Source organism: Rutilus rutilus (genome assembly GCF_951802725.1).
Source record: "Rutilus rutilus genome assembly, chromosome: 8".
NCBI classification, from domain to species: domain Eukaryota; kingdom Metazoa; phylum Chordata; class Actinopteri; order Cypriniformes; family Leuciscidae; genus Rutilus; species Rutilus rutilus.
In genome coordinates this window covers 7009173-7035529 of record NC_140222.1, presented here as the reverse complement: position 1 = coordinate 7035529, position 26357 = coordinate 7009173, and the positions used below count along the sequence as shown (strand labels likewise).

Sequence of the window (26357 nt, the reverse complement as noted above, 5' to 3'; positions counted from 1 at the left end):
ACACGTTCGCTAGGTTCTATAGCCTACGTGTGGAACCTGTTTCCTTCCGAGTACTCGCTACGGCCAGTGGTGCGAAGGAATAGGTTGTGTCGGCTTGCTACGCCACTCCGCGCCTCGGCCGGATACGTGCGTCTTTTGCTCCGTATGGCGCCCAACGTTGGTGAGCCTCGTGAGTTCCTCCATCACCCCTTCGGTGCCAGGCGTGGCAGACCTCCCAGCGCCAGGTCTGCTACCTCTAGTAAGGAGTTGCTAGTAGACTGGGTGTTTTTCCAGTGGTCTCTACGGTGACCCATGATGGGTCAGGCAGACTGGGCTTCCGCAGCGTCCCGACGACACGTCTCCGTTCCCTGTACTCAGGGAACGAGGGTTACATACATAACCGAGACGATTTTCTACCATAGTGTAGAAGTGATCTTTGATAGCAGCCTTTCTTTTGAAAGCCACATTTCTGGCATTTGTAAAACTGCTTCTTTTGTTTTTATCTTAAATACTCAATTACAACATATGATATCACTGTCAAATGCAGAAAAGTTAATTCATGCATTCATGACCTCAAGGCTAGATTATTGCAATGCTTTAACGATAGGCCTTATTGGTAGATGTTATCTGAACATCTGTATCTGAGTAATAGGCAGATGCCACAAATGCCACAAAACTGGACACTGGACCAGAGTATGTCGCTAAAACAGGTCAGTAAGAGAAGTCACAGAATGTTTTGACCAACCTTCTTACTTTTTGGGCCCAGTTTATAATGTAAATGAACTAGAAGAGCAGTGGATGGTGCCGCTCCTGATTGGGGCGACCCCTGTAAGATTCAAAATAGAGACTGGGACTGACATAAACATTGTGGCAGAAGAGACTTTCACCGCACTGGTCCCAGTAAAGACACTAGAGCCAGATAATGTCACATTGGATAGCCCTGGGGGAAAGTAATGCCCATTCTCTGCCAAGTCAAGTCAAGTCATCTTCATTTATATAGCGCTTTTAACAATGTAGATTGTCTCAAAGCAGCTTCACAGAGATAAATGTATAATATAACGTAAGATTGTTTTGGCTTTATAGCGGTTCTTTAATAAAGTTATTTTCCAGCTAAAGTTATTTTTGATTGATTCGCTTCCGTCGCAACGATCATTTGTTTTTAAATTAGGGCCGCTAAGACGACACCATTCTCTCTACACAGACTTTAAACGCGAACCTGTGAGAAACGCTGATGGCGTTCAGATGCACATTAAGAACGGGTTCTATAGTTATGTGCGTTTGAATATATGTGTGCAGGTTTGGAATTCCCTACAAACCAAACCTAAACAAATTACTGGTGTTTCCTTATAGTTTTGATTCAGAATTTTATTTTATTTTATCAATTCGGGGTAGATACGCAAATTGAGTTTTCCCGACGACGCGTTATCTGTAGAGTGGGAAAGGGATCCTCCATAGGGAGAGACTAGTTGGCCCTTCAGCACTGCATTGACATCGGGTCCAGGCGAAGGTCCTTCATCAGATCTGGAAACGGCCTGGATCCGGCAGGCTGCGGGAAAACCTTGGGATAAACAAAGACACTAAAATTAGCGTAGATGCCATTCTTCTCATGATGTAACAAGTACATCAGGATTTATGGGAAGTGTTCCCGGTTCCAGCTGACCTAATCTATGCAGCCTAATATTGAATTATAGAAGTCTATAATGTATTATGTGAACGCTATGTCAAAGAGATGTGTCTTTAATCTAGATTTGAACTGACAGAGTGTGTCTGCTTCCCGGACAATGGTAGGAAGGCTGTTCCAAAGTTTTGGTGCTAAATAGGAAAAGGATCTACCGCCAGCAGTCGATTTAGATATTCTAGGTATTATCAACTGGCCGGAATTTTGAGATCGCAATAGACGTGAAGGAGTATAATGCGTTAAGAGCTCGCTCAAGTACCGCGGAGCTAAACCATTTAGTGCTTTGTAAGTAATCAGCAATATTTTAAAATTGATGCGATGTTTAATAGGGAGCCAGTGCAGTTTTGACAGAACCGGGCTAATATGGTCATACTTCCTGGTTCTGGTAAGAACTCGAGCTGCTGCGTTTTGGACCAGCTGTAGTTTGTTTATTAAGCGTGCAGGGCAACCACCCAGTAGAGCATTACAATAATCTAGCCTTGAGGTCATGAACGCATGGACTAATTGTTCCGCATTTGTCAATGAGAGCATATGGCGTAATTTAGATATATTTTTAAGATGGAAAAATGCGGTTTTACAGATACTAGACACGTGACTTTCAAATGAAAGATTGGTATCAAAGAGCACACCCAGGTTCCTAACCGACGACGAAGACTTAACAGAGCAGCCATCAAGTGTTAGACAGTATTCTAGGTTATTACGTGAGGAAGTTTTTTGTCCAATAATTAGAATCTCTGTTTTTTCAGAATTTAGAAGTAGGAAATTACGAGTCATCCAGTTTTTTATATCAGCTATGCATTCTGTTAATTTAGTGAATTGGTAAGTTTCGTTAGGTTTTGAAGAAATATAGAGCTGAGTATCGTCGGCATAACAGTGGAAGCTAATTCCATGTTTCCTAATAATATCTCCTAATGGCAGCATGTACAGAGTGAACAGCAGCGGTCCTAGTACTGAGCCCTGTGGTACGCCATACTGAACTTGTGATTGATAAGACATCTCTTCATTTACTGCTACAAACTGATAACGGTCAGATAAGTATGATTTAAACCATGCTAGTGCAATTCCACTAATGCCAACATAGTTTTCTAGTCTATTTAAAAGAATGTCGTGGTCAATGGTGTCAAACGCAGCACTAAGATCGAGTAACACTAATAGAGAGACACAACCACGATCGGATGATAAGAGCAAATCATTTGTTACTCTAACGAGAGCAGTCTCAGTACTATGGTATGGTCTAAATCCGGACTGAAAATCCTCGCAGATATCATTTCTTTCTAGAAAGGAACATAGTTGTGAAGATACTGCCTTTTCTAGTATCTTTGACAGAAAGGGTAGATTCGAGATCGGCCTGTAATTGACTAATTCTGAAGGATCAAGTTGCATTTTTTTAACAAGCGGTTTAATCATAGCCAGCTTAAAGTTTTTTGGTACGTATCCTAGAGACAAAGAGGAATTAATGATATTAAGAAGAGGATCTATGACCTCTGGAAGCATCTCTTTCAGTAGCTTAGTCGGTATAGGGTCTAACATACATGTTGTAGATTTAGATGATTTAACGAGTTTAGTAAATTCTTCCTCTCCTATAGCAATGAATGAATCAAATTTTTCCTCAGGGAGACTACAATGCACTGCCTGATGCGATACTGTAGTAGACGGTTGCATAGTTATAATTTTCTCCCTGATATTATCAATCTTATAAGTGAAGAAGTTCATAAAGTCATTACTGCTGTGCTGCTTGGAACCTTCTGTGTTTGAAGCTTTCTTTTTCGTTAGTTTAGCCACTGTTTCAAATAAATACCTAGGATTATGTTTATTTTCTTCTAATAGGTTTGAAAAATAAGCAGATCTAGCAGCTTTTAAAGCCTCTCTGTAAGCAATCGAGCTCTCTTTCCATGAAATGCGAAATACCTCTAATTTTGTTTTCTTCCAGTTGCGCTCCATTTTTCTGGCTGCTCTCTTAAGGGCCCGAGTGTGCTCGTTGTACCACGGCGTTGGATTATTTTCTTTAATCTTCTTTAAGCGCAAAGGAGCAACTGTGTCTAAAGTGCTGGAAAAGAGAGAGTTAAAAGTTTCTGTTGCAATATCAAGTTTTTCTAAGCTATCCGGGATGCTAAAATGATGAAACTGATCAGGAAGATTATTAATAAAGCAATCTTTAGTAGCAGAAGTGATAGGTCTAACATATTTGTAACACGGAGTCGGCTTTGCAGCCTTGGCTAAATGTAATTTACACGAGACTAGATAATGATCTGAGATGTCATCGCTCTGCTGCAGAATTTCAACGGCATCAACATCTATTCCATGTGATAATATTAGATCTAGAGTATGATTACGACGATGAGTAGGTCCTGACACGTGTTGTCTAACTCCAATTGAGTTTACAATGTCTTTAAATGCCAATCCCAATGCATCTTTTTCATTATCGATGTGTATATTAAAATCACCAACAATTAGTACTTTATCTGCAGCCAATACTAACTCTGATAGAAAGTCCGCAAATTCTTTGATAAAGTCTGTATGGTGCCCTGGTGGCCTGTATACAGTAGCCAGCACAAATCTCAAACGTGATTTATCATTTTTACTATATATTTTTACATTAAGCACTAACACTTCAAAAGAATTATATTCGAAACTTGATTTCTTAGTGGTTTTGAAAATATTACTATAAATTACAGCAACACCACCCCCTTTGCGTTTCAGACGAGGCTCATGTTTATAACAGTAATCTTGCGGGGTGGACTCATTTAAAGTAATGTAATCGTTTGGTTTTAGCCAGGTTTCTGTCAAACACAGCACATCTAGGTTATTATCTGAAATCATATCATTAACAATGAGTGCTTTTGAAGTAAGCGATCGAATATTCAGCAACCCAAGCTTTATCATTTGCTCATCTGTATTATAGCTGTTTTTTATTTGTTGAACATCAATTAAATTTTTAACCTTAGATAGGTTTAAACATTTTTTGGATTTCCAAAATCGGGGAACAGACACAGTCTCTATATGATGATAGCTAGGTGAAAGAGGCTCTATGTGATGGGATTTATCTGACCTGGGTGACGCGAGGCCGCTAGCAGACGGTTGGTTTAGCCAGTCTGTCTGCTTCCTGACCTGGTGCCCAATTTGTCATGTTTGAGCTCTAAGACTATGAGCCATATTACTAGAGAGAAGAGCAGCACCATCCCAGGAGGGATGAATACCATCTCTTTTCAACAGGTCAGGTTTGCCCCAAAAACTTTTCCAATTGTCTATGAATTCTATATTATTACACGGACACCACTCAGACAGCCAGCGATTCAGTGAACACAATCTACTAACTATCTCATCACTCCTGCGAACAGGAAGGGGGCCAGAGCAAATTACAGTGCCTGACATCGTACTTGCAAGTTCACACACCTCTTTAATATTAATTTTGGTGATCTCCGACTGGCGGAGTCGAACATCATTAGTGCCGACATGAATAATGATCTTAGAGAATTTACGATTAGCATTAGCCAGCACTTTTAAATTTGCTTTGATGTCAGGCGCTCTGGCTCCCGGCAAACATGTGACTATGTTCGCTGGTGTCTCTATTTTCACGTTCCGTGTGATCGAATCACCAATTACTAGGGCACAATCAACAGAATTCTCAGTGGGTGTTTCACTGAGCGGGGCAAATCGATTTGTTGTGGTAATCGGAACGGAAGAGTGGTTTTTTGATCCGCGACTAGAGCGATCCCTCACTGTCACCCATTTGCCCGGCTGCTCAGGCACTACTTCAGCTGGAACCGAATCATGTAAAGAGTTCACTATGCTAGGCGCATCCAAAATAGTATCTAAAGCTCTAGCACTCTTACTATCCTCAATTAAAGTTTGGATGCGTGTCTCTAATTCTGAAATCTTCTCTGTCAGCCTAACTGTCTCCTTACATTTATCACATATAAATCCTACATTGCCAACAGAGAAGTCTATGCTAAACATGTGACATGAAGTGCAGGTGACAATAACAGGACAAGACATTACTCACCGTGTTTGTTGACTGATTATTACTTACCTGAGCTTTTATTAACTCAAAGGCGCGAGCGCGCGAGAGAAAAAATAAATAAATAAAACAGCTGAGCGCACGGGTGGCGCGTTAACAGGCTAGCAGTAGCGAATTAGCGTGTTGTGTTAGTAGTAACGGATGCTAGCGATGTCAATCTGAGATGTTGGGTAAGCTGTATTTAGTATAAACAACTACAAATTGTAGTAAATGATGGTTCAAAACAAAGAAATACGAGGCTAAGACGGAGCTTACAGCACCGAGGCAAACACACTCACAGCAGGCAGCGAGGCAGACAGGAGCAATCGAATCGATCGTTTTCAATCAAAAAAAAACTCTGCCTATGTGGCCCGTGGATATAACGTGAATAACCGGCTTAGTCGGTCTCTATCTGCTGACATGAACCTAGTAAGGAGAGTGGAGGAGGCGAACGTAGCTTCTGAACGCTATGATGCATTTGATGAGCATGTCACACTCAAAACTGACCCTGTCAAAATACTAAATGTAAATGACGTTTGCTCAAATTAACCCTCTGAGGTCGAGAAACGCACCGACGCGTTTTGCTGGATTTTTTTCACATAGCAGCAACATAAACTTAAATTACTCCGTCATTTATGGTTATACAGAAAAAAGAAATATAAAAAAATAATCTGTGATATTTCTACTTTTGTATGTGTCCACTTACAATCAAATCAAAACATTGTGCTTTTGTAAAATAAAGAAAATAAACAGGGTGTGCGTTCTGCCTCTCCATCGCGGTGAACTTTTTTTTCTTGAGCACGTCTATAAACTGAAACAAAACTCAGCGAATACTTGTCTCACATTTATGAGCCATATACCTTTATACACATTTAAGTGTGTACTTTTAAATGATCGGATTCAAACTGAAAACAAATATTCTCTGTTTAAGTAATTTGTATAAAACCAACAGGATGTCCAGTATCTCAAACGCTTGCTAATTACTTTTTAATTCGACACGCCCACTCGCGCAAAAGTGATTCACATGCAAATCTCCACATGGGACGCGAACGCCCTCGTTACCTCAAACACAAAACACCAAAACACTTCACAAGTCTCTGCTTTTCGTCGAGTTTGGAAGACACGCTGTGAGCTTACATGGATTTACCTCAGAAGAAGAAGAACGCGATTTGAAGACAAGAAAGATGTAAGGTAAGAAATTCTTACTTATTAGTTTATGGTATTGTTGCATAAACTTCACATTGCAGTTGAACTGTTGCTAGATATATGGTGAATATTATACTATTTAGACCCGTGTTTACTGTTAAATACTGTTTGTGGATATCTGCTCAAACATAGATATGTATAACCATAATGTTTAATATTTTGGAGCGCGATGGCGTTTGAATGTATCATATTTTGGAGCGCGCTGTGCGTTTGAATGTACAGTATCATATTTTGGAGCGCGATTGCGTTTGAAAGGAAAAATGCACCAAACATTAGGCTTTATGTTTTTACTATTATCTCATTTCATATCATCATAACGAATGGAAACATTTGAAGTAACATATGATAATCAATATATTTTTCTCTAGCGTAGTTGTTCTTGAAATCTTTTGGAAGATTTAATTTATTGTTATTATTATTTTATGCAGCACTGCGTAGCCTATGCCTACAAGGCACAACAAACCTGGTGTTCATTATATATTGTTGGAAACGTGTGTGTGTGTGTATTCTGTGAATTTTAAAAAGAAATTTTAACCAGAAAAATCTAAAATCTATTCCCAAAATCGTGCAGCCCTATAGTTTCTCTTGATATCAGTATGTTCACAGTTTTTTCTTTTTTTTTTTTCTTTCAGGGACCAGATGCAACTGAGTCCTGCTGACTTCAACATTCACATGAGTCTCTGTACATGAACATGGTAAAGTGAAAATCAAACACCTTGGAAATGAAAGGTATGTTTTTAGGAATGGCACAAAGGTCTCTGTCTTTGGATCATTGTTTTCAATGTGCTCTTTTGTCATTTGTATTTTTGGATTGTGTTGTGTTGTAAATAAATCCAAACAATCTAAAAGCCATTCTTTTTTAAATCTCCTCATTCTTTGTGCAAGGTTGCTCTGAATGACAGGGCCTGATCGCTCCTAATAGGGCAGTTAGGGGAGTGTCTTTGTCTTTCTCAGGTGTTAAAACCTTACATATTCATGAGATGATCACGCCTCTTCGCATATGGCTTTGTCACACAAAACACGTCTTAGAAATTTTAAGGCGAGACACGGCAGGCAAAAACATCGATTTTTCATGCAGTGGTCAGTTTTGAGATTTTGGCCGAGTTTACTCCTTCAATATGTATTCTTTCAAGCTGCTATAAAGAAAACGCTGAAAATATACATTACGATGTTTATTTTATTACATTTTGTTTACTTGCGGCAGTAAGTTTCTCCCGAATTTACCAGGAAGTTAGTATTCCAACGCGACATGCCGAGCTCCGTCTGTTTACTGAAGTCTGTCATGTCCGGGATCGTTGTAAAGCTCTGAGTCTCCTGCACAACGCTATGTAAACCAAATATGGGCACTTCCTTTCTATCAGTAACCAATCGTGAATGTCCAAAGGGGGATTTAAAGCTAACGACGAAATCTCATTTAGAACTATTAAATCTTTAAAGGGATAGTTCGCCCAAAAATGATATTTAGCCCATGATTTACTCACCCTCAAGCTGTTCGAGATGTATATGTCAATCTTTTTTCAGACGAACACATTTTCAGTTATTTTAGAAAATGTCTTAGATCTTTTAGTGGTTATAGTGTGAAGCTATGGGGTCCAGCTCGTTGAAGTCCGCAAATGAGCATGCATCCTTCACAAAAGTAATCCATCCGGCTCCAGGGGGGTAAACGAAGGCCTTCCGAGGGTAATCCGTGCGGTTTTGTAGTAAAAATATACATATTTAAAACTTTATAAACGAAAATAACTGGCTTCCGGTGGCGGTCGGCGCGCGTTCATGGAGATGGAAGCGTCGTGACATAGTACGAACGTGACAGCGCAGCCAGAGAGCAGAGCAAAACAAAACTCTACGTTCGTTCTACGTCACGACGCTTCCTACGCTACGTCGTACGTCATATGCCAGCATCCATCTCCATGAACGCGCGCCGACCGCGACCGGAAGCCAGTTATTTTCGTTTATAAAGTTTTAAATATGTATATTTTTACTACAAAACCGCACGGATTACCCTCGGAAGGCCTTCGTTTATCCCCCTGGAGCCGGATGGATTACTTTTGTGAAGGATGCATGCTCATTTGCGGACTTCAACGAGCTGGACCCCATTGCTTCACACTATAACCACTGAAAGATCTAAGACATTTTCTAAAATAACTGAAAATGTGTTTGTCTGAAAAAAGATTGACATATACATCTCGAACAGCTTGAGGGTGAGTAAGTCATGGCTTAAATATCATTTTTGGGCGAACTATCCCTTTAACTGCCGTTTTCTCAAAATAATTTTTGCGTTTTTTTGTCATTCTCCAGTACAAACATCTCAGCCTATGTAGCACCTATGTACACCAAACTTTCCAGTTATACACTTAGCAGTATTCTGAAGATCTGTTCAGAGGGATTTGTTAATAAATCATTCCTGGCCTGATTTATGTGACATTTTAATTTTTAAAAAATGGTGAAAATCGATATTTTAAGGCTATGGACAGTATATTTTGATTTCCTAGTTAATGAAAGCATATATCCTGAAATCCCTCTGAACATCTTTTTTCATCTTGTGTGTAATCAAAATGAAAAAATAATTTTGCTTCTGGCTTTATCATATTTTCAGATATATCTACTGAAAAAACATGCAAAATTGCACATATTTAATGAGATAATACCTAATTTGCATAATTAAACATACAAATTTCAAAAACTTGTAAAACATTTTTTTTATGAACTTGTGTAAGTAATGAACTGAGGAAGTTTCATGGTGATATCTATTATTTTAAAATTTTACCCTATTCACCTGTAGTGTCTCGCCTTAAATCAATATATTGTCTTCTCTGAATGAGCAGTCAGGGTGATTTTCACATAGTTTTGGAGCAAATATTCTAGGCTATGTCATACAATTTTCAAAAGTCTTGTGAAGAAATAATCAGTATGGGTTTCATGGCCTTATTTCAGTGAGAATTTTTTTTTGTATTTTCACAAACCACGCATAAATGTCATTATTTCAAAACTACAAACTTTTACATACATGCTGTTGATATATTATTGTAGCAGAGTTTGTGCTGAATACAGTGTAATTAGACTTTAGCCATGAAAATGTCACTAGTAACTGAAAAAAACACAAATGTCAGAGCATGTCAGAACACCTCCAGAGCCCAGAAAACACCTCAGACCCCGGAGGGTTAAAAACAAAAAATGATCTTTAACCAAATGGCATGAAACTTTGTAAAGTTGTCAACACTTTCTAGATCAATTTTTTTTTTAATAAATAAAATTTATTAAAATTAAAATTGTAATATTTTTTTTTTAATAAAAAAAATAATTAGAATGATATATTTTATTTTTATTTTAGTGTGGGGAAAAAAAGTCACACTTGTGCTGTTTGGGGTCTCCAGAGACGTATGAAATCTTTTTTTTTTTAAATGTAACAAATGTAATTTTGCTCAGTTTATTCATGTTTTTACTCCACATTTGAGCAGTTTTGGGAGGAAATTTATATACATAAATTAAAATATATATTTTTTGAATAGGTTTTTATCAAATAAAAATAGAAACTTTTTATGTAAAATTCACATTTTATAAAAGGCCCACATTTCTAAATTTCCTTCATGGGGATAACATGGATAATTTTACATGGTTTAGTGTAAGAATTTTGCCCATCTTTGTAAAATAGCCCGAGTGTAAACCACAAATGAACAGCACAGAAGTGTTAAAAGACTTGCCGCAGCCATATGCTGTGTGTTCCCACTCCAATGCTTTAAAGGGTGAAAGAGGAGTTGCAGAGGATCGATAAAAATGGTGTCATAGAGCATGTGACACAACCAACCAAATGGTGTGTGCCAATGGCACCCGTTCTGAAGAGGATTGGCAAAGCACGCGTCTGCATGGATCTTAAAAGACTGAACGAGGCAGTAAAACGAGAACATGTTGTGCTACCCACTGCTGATGAGATTATTGCTAAGCTTAGTGGAGCAAAGGTGTTCTCCTCCTCAGATCCCTCTCCACCCAGAGCGCTGCAGACTCGCCACCTTTACCACACCATTAGGGAGATATTGTTTCAGGAGGCTTCCCTTCAGGATCTCGAGCGCTCTAGAGATCTTCCAGAGGAAAATGCAGGAGACGCTTCAAGTGCTGGAGGACTGAAGGTCTTTATGAATGACATGTCTATGACTCTCGTCTGGAACAAGTGCTGCAGAGAGTGGCGTCTACAGGGTTAAAACTGAACACGGAGACATGCACGTACAGACATAATTCAGTTCTGGGTCACCTTATTAACGAGACAGGAGTGCAGATAGATCCAGATAAGGTGGATGCCATCCGACAGCTGCCAACACCACAAAATCAGCAGGAACTGAAAAGGGTGCTTGGCATTGTGAATTATTTGTGGAGGTTCATCCCCAACCTCTCGACAGTAAACCAGCCACTGTATGAACTCCTCAGGCAGAACAGTATGTGGATGTGGACACACACACACACACACACACACACACGCAGCAGACAGCTTTTGAAAACATCAGAGAGCTGCTCATGAAGGCACCAGTCCTCGTATATTACGATGTCGCTAGGACCACTGCTAGCATACTAGCATACGGCTCACTGATGCAGAAACTCGATATGCGCAGATCGAGGAGTGTGTGGCCAGCTTGTGGAAATGTGAGAAGTTTGGAAAATACTGTGTGTCTTGGATGAGTTTAAGCTGGTGACGGATAACAAGCCCCTGGTCCCTCTCATCAACAGCAGGAGCTTATAGACAACGTCCCAGTACGATGTGCCAGGAAGAATTAAGGCATTTATGAAGGCAAAAGAGGGTCAAACCTGCTACTAACAAGGTTTACATAATAAAGTGTCCAGTGAGTGAATTCATAGTGTGTGTCTTACAGGTAAAGCTATTGTTGTGCAAGAGTCTTATTTTGGACACTAGATGGCGCTCTAGTTAATAGTGGGATGTTGTTTTATTTGATGACTTTTAAGGTTCATGGTCAGTAAAACAACTGCAAATGAGAAAAATGTAAGTATTTTGATGAAAATGTTTTTATTTATTGAATTTTGATTGAATGGAATTTTCACATTTTTTTTTCTGAATATGAGCATATTTATTACACTTAATTGTAACATAAACATTAATTTGTTAGCAATGTTGCTAGTTAGTTACCCCCCCCCCCCCCATCATGCATATGCTTTCTTAAAATGATTGTTAAACATTGACAGATAAAGACATGAAATGATCTTTAAAGGGTGTACCATCAAGATCAGCTTTAACTTTTGTATATCGAATCTTAACTGCTTGATTTATTTAATTTTTTTGGCAAAATGTAACTATTATTGGCCAGCTTCTTATATAAAGTTGGATTTATAAGCATGTCCAACTTTATTTGCACACATATACTCACGCAGAGCAAAAATAGCAAATCTCAACTGCTCGATTGCTTGTATTGTCACAAAATATAAACTATATTATCGCCCAGCTCTAATCTGATAAATGTGACTATAAGGCATGAATATATTATAAACATTAACATCATGATTTTCTGTAAAGCTGCATTGAAACATTCTGTATTGTGAAAAGCAATAAATTTGACATGAAATGACTATATGATATTGTATTTTATCACAAACTAAACGAGAGTCGTTTATCAGTTAGATTCAGTATTTAACAGTAAAGTCTGTTTTGTTAAAGCCTGACTGTGAGTCTTTACGCTTCAGCAATCCCAAAACTCAAAACTAAAGAGCTGAGAGGAACTACAGCGGTTCCTGTGAAAGCGATCACACCGCTGGTCTGGTTCTTGAAGTTTGATCATTTTCTCAAGGCGATCGGCGCATACACCACATGACTCTCCTCTTTATCATCCTGTCAAAAACACAATATATAATAATAAATGCATGGATGTCCTTGAAATCATGTTACAATATGCAGATATAAAACCAGCCTCAAGTGTGTCACGTCCATAGGCCTGTAAGTGAGAGACTTTCACTGTTTCCTTCTGTTTGTTTCTTAACACTTGCAAAATAATACTTGCTATAAAAATGTATTACATTACAAATTTCATATAGACAGAATTGTGTTGATTTCACAAAAGCACGTACAGTGTGTGAAACTCTGAAGATTTGGACTGTGATGTCATCAACTGACAGGAAATACTTCATCAGCGGCTCATTATAAACACTGGAAATATGAACTAATGTTGATCTGATGGTAGAATGAGTGTTGTGAGTGTTATGGCATATGTTTCTCGCATTGAATGCTGATACTTATACATATTTAATATGGTGGTGTTTTGTGTTTGTGTCTGTATAATGATCTATCACACACAAGTGCACTCACTGCTGAAATGATAGACAGACATGAATTAGTAATAAATGATCTTACCGATTTCTGTGCTTTTCTTTTGTAGAACTTTGGCTCGACATAAGTGATTTCTTCTTCATGAGTCTCAACTGTTTAAACGATAAGATGTAATATAATAAATAGGTGGATTAATACAACAAAATGTAAAAAAAAAAAAAAAATGTATTACCTATGTCTGTTTTCTTTACATCATATATATGTTATTATGGTCGTCAAAGTTAAAGTGTTAAAGCTCACATTACTGCATTACATTAACCTGTTAGCGTTCCTGCAAATTCTGCCAAAAACACCTAAAAAAGGCCTACCCAAATTAAATTGCATGCTGTTCTTGAACCATTTGGAGTATATGCATGGTATTGGTCTCTTTTGAAAGGGGACACTTTGAGGTTTGTTCCCAAACAGTCAGAATCACTGTAAGTCTCACTGGTATTGAGTAATAGAACTTTGAACACACTAAAAAAGAGGGAAAAAATTTCCGCCTAACTTTTTTTTTGTAAAAAGATGCCTGCAGATAACTATAGCTGGGAGGTATTAGCTGGAAAACACAGTGGGATCACAGCATGAAGCCTTACCAAGCCCAATTTAAATGTTGATAACAAAACCTAAGCTAATGAGTGTTTTACACAGGTTTATCTAAGTTTATGTCTAGGCGCTCCCCAAAAAAGGCCACTTGGAGACTCCAAATGACACTTTGTAACCACAGACACATAACATGCTGCTATTCTTGAATGCTTTACTGTACAGGCAAAATTTTGGGCTCTAATGAAAGGTTACACTTAGAGCTATTCTATTCCTTATTCAGATTCACTGTAAATAATTGTTGACACATAGTAACTGAAGCATAAACACATTATATTGTTTTTTTGCCATTCTTGAAACTGAAATTTGTGCAAATAACAATACAAAACAAGTGTTATGGTATTAAAATATTATTTAATATTAGTATTTTATACACTACATATATATCAAACTATTAACAAATTTATGATTAGGTTTTTCTTTGGTTATTGAACCTCTCTAGGAAGGTGAAGGATAGGGTTCCTCTTTGATGTCCATCATATGGCTTTCTGCTGACTCCCATTCGTCATCCAGTTCAATGTCAGATGTTTTTCTGTGATATAAAAAAAGCAAAAAAAAACAAACAAATAATTTATATCTTTTATGTATTGTGTACTATTTTATATACACACACACACACACACACACACACACACACACACACACACAGCCATGTTTATGTGATTTGTGAGGACATTCCATAGGCATAATGGTTTTTATACTGTACAAACTGTATATTCTATCCCCTTACACTGCCCCTATCCCTAAACCTACCCATCACAGGAAACATTCTGCATTTTTACATTTAATAAAAAACACTGCTTAGTATGTTTTTAAAGCCATTTGAAAAATGAGGACACCCAAACTGTCCTCATAAATCACCTATTTTCCCGAGTGTCCTCATTTGCAGGTGTGTTATCATAAAAATGTCCTCAGTTGTCATGAAAACAAGTACACACACACACACACACACACACACACACACACCCGTGCATAAAGACAAACAGGGACATAAACAGCGATTCACGCACCCATCATAACAATAACAAGAGCGCTAAAAGCACCAAACACACACAAACAAACACGGACAAACACAAATCCGTGAATAAAGACACACAGGGACATAAACAAACTGATAAATGTCCAACACAACAGTAACATGAGCGCTCAATGCACACATAACGTTACGCTTGAGGACAACAAGCTTAGCCATCACCAGTTAGCATTGGCCATCTCAAAACAGTGAAACACAAACATAAGATACTCAGAAAAACACGTAAAATATGTTATATTTGCATGTATATGTATAATAACACACTTACTTGTCAAAAGAGACGATTTCCCATCAAAATAGCCTTCCAAAGTCATTTGCTATAGCGAGCGCAGCTTTGCGCACGAGCGCACGATCGACAACAAACATTGCGCAACGTCATTGCTGACGCTGTTTGAATCCTTCCCATAAAAATTGCATATCAATGTCTTCAGGAGATCATTGGCTATTCAAAACGTCAATCATTTCTAACATTGCTCCAATTGGAGTAGCCAAATGTCCGTCAAAGCGAAAGGTGGACCGTGTCCCTAATGCGCCTGTGACTGGCTCAAGCTGGAGGAAAAACCCCCCTTAAACTCCGTGATTCGCTGAAATCCGCTGTCACTCAAAAGTTCAGGGGTCAGCGGCCATTTTGAAGTCAAAATAGCTGTAATATTGACATGTAATTTGAAGATTTACCATAGTATGTTCGATAGTTTTGAGAGCTCTGTCGGCTAACTTGGAATGCTACTATTCACAGTAAGTGGATGTTTATTGATATATAAATGTGTTATGGACTAAATACTTCGCTAAATTGATTGTATGGAGCCTTTACAGTGTAACTAAACCATTGTTGTTGCAATGTAATGGATCAGTGGACGAACAGAAGGCTTTTTAGGCAAGTGTCTTCCACTTCCTGTTTGTTTATTTGGCTGTTGGTGGTCTGACAAAGACACAGATTGTACCCGCTGTGTTTATTGTATCCTAAAATGGCTTATATCGTTAGAATCACAAGAATCTCAGCTTTCCATAGATATGCGACTTGTAAAAATTTTTTTTTTTTTTTTTTTGTCTTTCATAAAGTTAACCCTTCAAATCACCCTATGTCCCGAGGACGACCCGTCGGAACACTATTTAACAAATTGATTCACTTTGACTTTCACTCACTCACGGGTCACTAGCAGGGTCACGTTTGAACATTCATTCAGAAAGACCTTCTTTGCAGATAATTCAAACCCAGAAAAATGTTAAATTAAAGTAATTAACTTTTTTTTTCTATGATGAAATTAAATTTTAATTGAAGCTCAGGTGAAATGCCCAGCATCACTATATAACTGCTAAACCAAATATCTACACATATTATTCAGTGATCTTTCCATTAACCCGTGCTGTTTTGAAACAATCTGTTTTGTATAAAGCGCAAAAAAAATAAAGATGACTTGATATATTGTGTTGTGCAGAAAATCCTTTACCTAATTTGATGTTCCTAGTCAAAAATCACCGGCCTATTAAAAATTTCTTGTCAATCTCTTATTATTCTGTATTACCAGCAAAGCTTGGATTCAATCTTCTTGTCAACTTGTTTTCTTTCAGTTAGCACAGGTTTAGTATTTATTTTTTAAACTGAATGGTCGTAGGCCATTGATCTGAGCTTATGAACCTCAGTATCTGAGGGAAAAAAACATTATTCTGGATAATGTTGGCATTGGTCACTCAGCAGATCAATGAGGCCTACGATCAACCTGTTCCAAAAAGAAATACAAAATAAAAAACCTGTGCTAACTGAAAGAAAACTACTTTGAATCCTATGTTTGGTAATATTATAGCATAAAGAGAAAATATTAACATTTTAGGAGGTCGTCATCTTTGGCAAGGAACACCATAAGTGTAACAAGTACAAAGATTATGGGTTAGGGTTGTTGTACCCTGTGTGTGAGCAAAGTCAGTTAGTTTTAGTCCAATGCGGTAACATTAACATTTTCAGGAAAAAGAAAATCCTCTCTTGGTCAAAATTACCACAACACAGCATGAGGGTTAAAAAACTACACTATTAAAGAATATTATTATTTGATATAACACATATTAATTTTACAAATTCAATAGCATTTATAATTTAACACTTGCCTTCTTGATCAGTTTTTCTACATTTCTTGCAGATGCAGAAGATCCCAACGACTGCAGAAACAATCATCAGAGATCCAGCAGCAGCAGCAGAGATCAGCACTATTGTAGACACTGAGAGAAACAGTTATTAGTGTCAGCTAGTGATAAGAGAACTTCACAGTTAGTATTTTGATGCTTTACATTTAAATTCATTTGAAAGTTTTTAGTTTATTCCATTCTAGTGTGGGTTACAGTACAAATCAAAATGTATGTGTTTCATTTCAGGATGAAAGACAGTAAAGGGTGGTGATGTTGTATATGTATGTATATAAATATGATAAACAATCTGAGGTATGCCACTGTTACGATTACCAGCTGGAGTGCCCAGGATATCCACCAGAGGGCGCTCCTCCCCAGACCAGTGTCATTCCACCATGAACTACATTTCCCAGAATCCTTTGCCCAGACTCATTATCCCTGATTAGTTTCAGCTGTTTCTCATTTACCCTTGTTAACTCTGTCTATAAATACCTGGTTTACTCAGGGTGCTTTCACACTGGCAGTTTAGTTCGGAACAGGGCACGATTCGCATGAAAACTCGCTAATGTGAACGCTGTCATGCGGTAGGGATGGGCAAATGAAGCCTCATGAAGCACTGAGGCTTTCCCCTGAATGTTTTGGGAAAAGATTCGAAGCATCAAGAGTGTCGAAGACAGCGCCATGTTGTGGCAGGTCAAATTTATAGCAGCCATGTTTATGAGCAGCTGAGTGCGCAGCGCCGTTGTTTTATTAAGCACAAATAAAAGCCTGACAATGCTAAATGTTCAGTTTTCTGAATTCACATATTAAAAAGTGTGGCAATAAAATAAATGTAACAATTATATTAACACTATACAGAAATAAAAATACCAACAGAGTTACTTGATGCAAGTAAATGTTGGTCTAATTATTTTATGCTTTCTATGCTGTTTATGTGTCAGAATATATGATCATGTAACATAGGCTGTAGGCTTAATTATATATATATATTAAAAAAAAAAAAATGTTAGTAAATGGACTTAAACTTCCAAAAACCTGTAGAGTTGTGTTCTGGGTTCAAACATTCCAACACGCAAAGTGAAGCATTCATGTGACTGGAAAGAAAGTGAGGCTTCGTTTTTCGTTGATCACGTGTTTCTCTGAAAACAATACGCGTTCCGGCACAGAGCTTCACGAGAAATTGCGCTGCATTCTCAATACGCACTTTGAAGCTTCAGTGTCAAATGTAACATCACTATCATGCGGACCCGGGTGCTCACTGGGGTGCCGAACCCGAGACTAACTGGAGGAGGTGGTCTGAGTTCGGTTGCTCTCGAACCGTGCCGCGGTTTGCATGAATGTGAAAGCAACACGAACTCGGGTGCGTGCTTGTTCAGGAAGTAAAGTGACCTACGTATGCGTTTTATCTGATTATGTTAAATCAAACACATGTAAGGGATGGTAGTGTTGATGATTTACCTTGGATATGAGCAAAAGTGAGCCTGCAGTGTATTTGCGCGTAGCGTGTGAAATTAGGGCAACAAATTAATGGAAATCAACTGTCTCCTCAAAAGAGTCCATTTGCAAGCAGCAGAAAGCCACCTTATGCTACACACACACACAGTAAACCTGTGTAGTTCACTCAACTGCGCATAATAGGACAGAATTAATAAAAACACAATATATTGACCCACGCACTCTCTGATTTCTGCCATGCGCCGTGCACGTTTGCGATGACGTAAGATGCACGCAAATGCACCAGGGTTCGATAGAGGCGCCAGGAAATAATCTGGCCTGTGGAGAGGCAAACTGGTTCTTAGAAAGCTCATCAGTCGAACCAATTCCGAAAAAGCTCTGGCTTTGAACTAGCACCCTGCTTAGCTTCAGTGGGAGACCAGTCTTGGGCTACAGGGTGATATGGCTGCTGGCCAATTGAACCCACTGAAAGTCTTTATAATCAACTCAATAACTGAACACTAATATCAGCGCTGTCGTACCTGCACATGTGTGACAGAGTGTGTTGATGTCCAGATGTGTGGTCTGGTTGCTGATGGGATTGTTCAGCACACAGCTGTAGGTGTTTTTATCCTGATATTCCACCTCCAGAGGTAGAGAGAGACTGATGCTGAGATCAGACGCACTGATGCTGGACAATACACTGATTCCTTTGTACCAGGAGAGAGTCACATGACTCACATTCACCACTGATGAACACAGCAATGAACATGATGATGATGATGAAGAACAGTGTGAAGAGTTACTGCTGATGACAGGAACAGGCAGACGAGCTGGAAAACATGAGAGAATAAAGATAAATGAGGATGAATGAAGATATTCAAGCAGACGAAGAAGAAACAGCGAGAGGAACCAAAATGATCAAAAGTGAAGCATTTTTAAAAATCTGATATAGAGAGTTACACATATACCTAGATGTTATAAATGTAAAACAAATTAGGCAAATTAGTCATTTTAACAATAAAACAACATGTTGATACCATAATGATATACAACAAGTGATATTTAACTCACCATAGACAATCAGAGTAAAAGGCTTGATCTCACGGTTGATCTGAAGTTCATAATCTCCTTCATGTTCAGCTCTGGTGTTTGTGATGGTCAGAGATCCAGTGTGTTTGTCCAGCTTCAGTCTGTCTCTGAATCTTCCATCAAGAACATCATCATATACAGTGATTCTGTCGGCCCGTTTATTGATTTCTGCTATTAAAGTGTTTTCATCTCCAAACCTCCACTGAATCACATCATCATCCTTCATTTCAGTAAGATCAGAGTTTAGAGTGACTGAATCTCCCTCAATCACTGATATTTCAACTTTATCATCAAACACACAAACATGGAGAACAAACAGAAACAACTTAATGATGTGTTACAAAAGTTTATTAAATGGCTTGGTTGAATTCTGATAACACACCATTGCCATGAAAAACAGAGCGAAATCCAAATGGACGGAGGATTCTAACCGTAGAGACAGAACGGACTATTTTCTTTAGCGGAAGCAATACAATCGTTTTTAAATCAACAAACTCCTTTTTAAATCAATATTTTGTGTCAAATTATTGATTTATTTGGTAGGTAGCCATGTAATAAGCGGGATAATGTAGAGCAAGGCGGTTGTTATAGCGAATACAACCCCTTCAGGCTGATTCAAGCTCCGCTTCGTGTCGGGGTCCTGATCAGCCTGTCGGGGTTGTATTCGCTATAACAACCGCCTCGCTCTACATTATCCCTTACATGTAGTTTAAAATGTAAATCTGAAAAACAAAATCATTAAACAACAAAATGGTGTATAAATTAATTTTCAATTTTGTCATCAAAAACAGGTGAAACTGTTTACTCACCAAAGACAGCGAGACTGAAACTCTTTCTCTCACTGTTGATCAGTAGTTCATAAACTCCAGCATGTTCAGTTGTGGTGTTTGTGATGGTCAGAGATCCAGTGTGTTTGTCCAGCTTCAGTCTGTCTCTGAATCTCCCATCAAGAACATCATCATATACAGTGATTCTGTCGGCCCGTTTATTGATTTCTGCTATTACAGTGTTTTCATCTCCAAACCACCACTGAATCACATCATCATCCTTCATTTCAGTAAGATCAGAGTTTAGAGAGACTGAATCTCCCTCAATCACTGACACTGACCCATCGAACCCTCCTGAAGAACAGAGTTTTTCACAGATTAAAGCTTTAAAATCACTTGATGTTGGTTTGATGAAGCTTCACTAAAATACTTTTATTCATGTAAATGTGAAATTAATAATATTCTGCAGCAGTAAAGACAAAAAATGATGAATGAAGAGAAAAATAGATTTATATATGGAACAATAACTAAAACTATTTTACTTTAATGTTTAATGTCACACTAAAACTAATGTTGTTGATTATCTGAGCTTCATATTTATATTATATTATTTAATCAATCCATAACAATTGAGTTTAAAGCTGAATTCCCGCTGATTATCTCCCTGTTATTTAAACCCTGAGTTCTGTTCAGTTCATCGTCCGGTATCGTCTACGTTACGTGGTTGTGTTTCTCCTCATGATTCTCCTGTGTAATGTGTGGATTATTAGATTAAAGACTGTTCTTTGAGTTATTTCCTGAGTCGTGCGCTTCACTACAGCCAGCGTTGCTGACACTATCAGTGAATGTTAATCTTCTCTAACTAATTTAACAAGTAATTTATCACATGGTACCAGAACAGAAACATAAATAATGTTTTAAAACTCACCATCCAGACGCCACAAACACAAACAGAGCAAAACTAATTTGAGAAACATTTTCTTCATCGGTTCACTGAAAAGCCCACGATAGTAACTCTTAATGTCTGAAACACTCAGATTGATCAGAAAGACTGAACTGAGATATTTATCAGGTTGTGTGTGAATCCTCCCCCAACCTCAGTTAGTTTCCGCTCACACATCCGTCTCCTTTAACATCACGGAAATCAACAAGCTTTTGCTGATCTTACATTTTCAAATGAATTCTGGCCCTGAATGAAAACTAATAGCAGAAGAGTGAAATATTGGATTAGATATCTGTATCTACTGGTGTGTTATTTAGTGCTGTGAGCTGTCAATCATATTTGACCTCTGACCTGTGACTCTTATTCGACTGTTGATGGATTCACTTTATTTCAGTGTAAAGATGTTTTGTGTGGAGTGGAAGATTGTGAGCTTCTTATTAGCAGGAGAGAAAATGAAGAAACGCTTCAGCCACAAACTACTGACACACACAGAGACGACAAACATCCAGCAGAAGCTGTTTATCCACCGACAGATCAAACCAGACACACAGATGATTGTACAGATAAAATAAAGAGGTAAACCACTGCAGCGTCCATTATGACACAAAATCCTCTTAATCACATGTATAATGTCTGCCTGTGTTGTTGCAACAAAATTCATGAGTGAACATTAATGCAAACATACAGTTTTTCTTGGTCTTTTCTTCTGAAGAAACTGAAATGTGTAGATTTTCTACCAAAGTGTAGAAGTGATCTCTGATAGCAAAAAAGCCACATTTCTGGCATTTGTAATACTGCTTTTTAAATCTTAAATACTCAATTACAACATGCTATCACTGTCAAATGCAGAAAAGTTAACTCATGCAATCATGACCTCAAGGCTAGATTATTGCAATGCTTTAACAATATGCCTTATTGTTGTCACAAATGCCACAGAACTGGACACTGGACCAGAGTATGTTGCTAAAACAGGTCAGTAAGAGAAGTCACAGAATGTTTTGACCAACCTTCTTACTTTTTGGGCCCAGTTTATAATGTAAATGAACTAGAAGAGCAGTGGATGGTGCCGCTCCTGATTGGGGCGACCCCTGTAAGATTCAAAATAGAGACTGGGACTGACGTAAACATCATGCAGAAGAGACTTTCACTGCACTGGTCCCAGTAAAGACACTAGAGCCAGCTAATGTCACATTAGATAGCCCTGGGGGAAAGTCATTCCCATTCTCTGCCTATGTGGTCCGTGGATATAACGTGAATAACCGGCTTAGTCAGTCTCTATCAGCTGACATGAACCTAGTAAGGAGAGTGGAGGAGGCGAATGTAGCTTCTGAACGCTATGATGCATTTGGTGAGCATGTCACACTCAAAACTGACCGTCAAAATACGAAATGTTCGGGGTCTTGTGACCCCAAAAGACATTTGCTAAAAATGAAAAACAAAAAAAATATATTTGTCTAAATGGCATGAAACTTTATACAGTTGTCAACACTTTCTAGATCTAAAAAATAAATAAAAACAATTATTAGAATGATTTTTTTTTTATGTTAGTGTGGGGAAAAAAAGTCACACCGTAGCATACGGCTCACTGATGCAGAAACTCGATATGTGCAGATCGAGAAGTGTGTGGTCAGCGTGTGGGCATGTGAGAAGTTTGAAAAATACTGCGTATATAAGCTGGTGACGGATAACAAGCCCCTGGTCCCTCTCATCAATAGCAGGAGCTTATAGATAACGTCCCAGTATGATGTGCCAGGAAGAATTAAGGCATTTATGAAGGCAAAAGAGGGTCAAACCTGCTACTAACAAGGTTTACATAATAAAGTGTCCAGTGAGTGAATTTATAATGTGAATTTATATAGTCTATTTTGGACACTAGATGGCGCTAGTTTGATGTGTGTGATGTCTTATTTGATTAAATTTAAGGTAAAATAAAAGGTTAAGGTTATTTTAAAGGTAAAAGGTTAAGACGAGACTCCTGTTTATAGTTAGAGCCTGGCCAAATCCAACCTTGGAAAAGCTGTGTGTTGGTGTGTGTGTTAGTCTTCTTGCTTACAGGTTAAGGAACCACTGGCATTGTTGGAGATTGACTGAGTTGTTGTTCGAGACATGCTGGCACCCAGCAACCCAAATTTGCGACCTGGAAGGTCACGACGTGCCTAACTTCAGGGTCCGAATTTCAGCTGCATAATGGAGATATGCTTCAGTCTGTATATGTGTGGAAAATTACTGTGTTTATCAATTTCTTAGCCAATCAGCATCATTCACCTGTAAGCAAGGACGTAGCTTAGACCTTGGAAATGGTATAACTGCTGTGATCTTTGTAACTGTAAGCGGGGCGGGCCTACGAACTCCTGTGTGAGTCTTAAAGCTGACTTCTGCTGATGAAACTGCAAACTATCTTCAGTAAAACTTTTCTTCAATTTTTTTATAATTCTGACTCCGGATCTTCTTTCAAACATCTGGTCCTTTGGTCCTACACTGTTAACCCCTAACAATATTGATCTATCACACACAAGTGCATTCACTGCTGAAATCATACACAGACATTAGTAATAAATGATCTTACTGTTTTCTGTGCTTTTCTTTTGTAGAACTTTGGCTCGGCGTAAGTGATTTCTTCTTCATTAGTCTCAACTGTTTCAACGAATATAAGAGGTTGGTGAATTAAAACAACAAAACCCAATGTTGTTAACTATATATGTTTCTTTACATCGTATATGTTATTAGGGCTGTCAAAGTTAAAGTGTTAAAGCTCACATTACTGCATTACATTAACAAAGTGATTTACTTTCACTCATTCACCAGTCACTAGCAGGGTGTAACGTGATTGGTTGTAGCAATGACTCACACGACGACGGAATATACAGGAACACACTTTAATGGAAATCTTCACAGGAAACATGTAGTAAACATCAATGAACATACGTAGACCGACAGCCACTGGAAGGACACTAAGAGAATTTAAACACTGGGAATAATGTGATAATGTGAGCGAAACCCCAGGGCGGATTTGAAGGTGGGAGGAGTCATGGTGTTGCGGACTTGATGGAAACAGACACCCTGGGGACGACCAACTGAGGTGCAGCGACCAATGAAGGAGACCAGGTCGACGGCTGACCGGAGGCGGAGGGACGAAGGAGCCCGGAAAATCCGAATGGCCGATGGATTCCGGTGGAGCCGAGGGGGGGAGGAGCCAATGCGGCACCGAAGTGTCGACTGGACAAGGTCTATTTTAAATGGTCAGCTGGGTCCGGGTCGGGGTCCTAATATATTACTTCGGGTCCCAGATCTGTTTAACATTGTGTGTAATACCTGAGTCGATCGGCTCAGAGAACACCCGGCCGTGATCAGAGTTAATGCAAGCGATAACGGTGATAATGGTGATAAACGCCTTCATAAGCGATATGAGAAGAAAGCTAAAAAATAATGAGTATAAAGAGGTTAAACCTACAGGCACCTCTTCTGTCTGGGCATCCTTCATGCTTATTCTGAATATTCTATGACGCTCAAATTGCGTTAAAAAGCTTATATTTCAGGTTGCTCCAGCTAACGCGTATGTGCAGTCTCAAGTGCGTTTCATGTTTCTATAGCAACCAGAGCTTCTGCAGTAACAAAATGATTTAACCAATTGAATATTGGCTCTTTTACTTAAAACACAGGACTTATTCCACCAAAAAACACGTTCTGCCATTTTTACAATAATACGAATGAACCGTCTTGTTAATCTTAAAGTTTTGGTGGTCTTTTTTTACAGTACATGGGTCAGACTCGGCTCAGAGTGCACAGAGATGATAGCAAATAAATAATGCTAAGTCAGCGACCATGGCACTGAACGAGCAATCTTATGATATTTCAAAAGGGCCGACACTCGCAAGTTATTATGCGAGTTACCTCAAATTGAAATGCAAAGCTACAAATTGTCGCCATAGTTGCTATAGTTACCACATAAGCTTAACTAACAAGTACAAAAAATATCCAATTTTTAGGGGGAAGTTGTTATACCCTGTGTGAGGAAAGTCAGTAAGTTTTATTCAGGTTATAAGGAACTACACTATTAAAGTATATTATTAATTGTTTTAACACTTATTACTTTTACAAATTCAATAGCATTTATAATATAACACTTGCCTTCTTGATCAGTTTTTCTACATTTCTTGCAGATGCAGAAGATCCCAACGACTGCAGAAACAATCATCAGAGATCCAGCGGCAGCAGCAGAGATCAGCACTATTGTAGACACTGAGAGAAACAGTTATTAGTGTCAGCTAGTGATAAGAGAACTTCACAGTTAGTATTTTGATGCTTTACATTTAAATTCAATTTAAAGTTTATTCCATTCTAGTGTGGGTAACAGTAAAAATCTAATTTGTTTCATTTCAGGCTGAAAAGGTGGTGACGTTGTGTATGTATGTATATAAATATGATAAACAATCTGAGGTATGCCGACTGTTACGATCACCAGCTGGAGTGCCCAGGATATCCACCAGAGGGCGCTCCTCCCCAGACCAGTGTCATTCCACCATGAACTACATTTCCCAGAATCCTTTGCCCAGACTCATTATTCCTGATTAGTTTCAGCTGTTTCTCATTTACCCTTGTTAACCCTGTATAAACCTGTGCTGCGTTCCACTCACTCAGATCGCACTCAATGGTAGTGTATTATTTTGAGAAATAATCACATAATAGTCTATGATATATTAATAATGTTGACATTTAATTGCATAATACTTGTAGCTCATGGAGATTGTATGTTCACAAAGTTTATACTATTGTTATTTTTGTTGTTATTGTAATTTTATTTTTGTCAGCTCATATAATTATAGGATTTCAGGGATGGACTGACAATCTGTGCGTTCTGGAAAAGTCCAGAACGGCCGTCCAACCGAGGGCTGTCGGCACAAAAAAAAAAAGTCTAATAAAGCAATATGAACAGCCAACAGCAGGGGCACTAATACAATCACTTATGGTAGGCCTACGTGTAAAAAACAACAACTGAGGAAGAGTCGTCAGCCTATAGCCACTGATGGAAAGTTAGTTTTATAAGGCTGCACTTTTAAATTTGCTTACATTATATTTGAGTAGTTAAGTTATAGCCTAGTATAGCAGTGGTCTCCAACGTGGTGCATATGAGTTGCCCGCTAAACACATTCTAAAAATAGCCCCAACTTGCCATCGGGGTTCCAGACTTTGATTAAATGGTATCATTTTG

General features: G+C 38.4%; 2 protein-coding genes and 1 long non-coding RNA gene across 3 annotated transcripts in view; all 3 read right to left on the bottom strand.

Annotated features, from left to right (window-relative positions):
* LOC311294823 (uncharacterized protein) overlaps positions 1 to 26357 on the bottom strand; it is a gene marked incomplete at both ends in the record, with an annotated part of 40383 nt that overhangs the window by 7204 nt on the left and 6822 nt on the right. The window lies entirely within an intron of this gene.
* LOC311294751 (uncharacterized protein) lies at positions 12010 to 24545 on the bottom strand (the record flags this gene model as incomplete). The annotated part of the gene is made up of 5 exons (XM_084415781.1): positions 12010 to 12684; positions 13204 to 13271; positions 16895 to 17005; positions 18889 to 19179; positions 24461 to 24545. The coding sequence occupies 5 exons, from the start codon at positions 24543 to 24545 to the stop codon at positions 12631 to 12633; spliced, it is 609 nt and encodes a 202-aa protein (XP_084271907.1). The 3' UTR covers positions 12010 to 12630.
* Positions 14096 to 15885, bottom strand: LOC311295058. Its single transcript, XR_014628164.1, has 2 exons — positions 15063 to 15885; positions 14096 to 14293 (listed from the first exon to the last, which is right to left on the bottom strand). It is a non-coding gene; the product is annotated as an uncharacterized lncRNA (long non-coding RNA).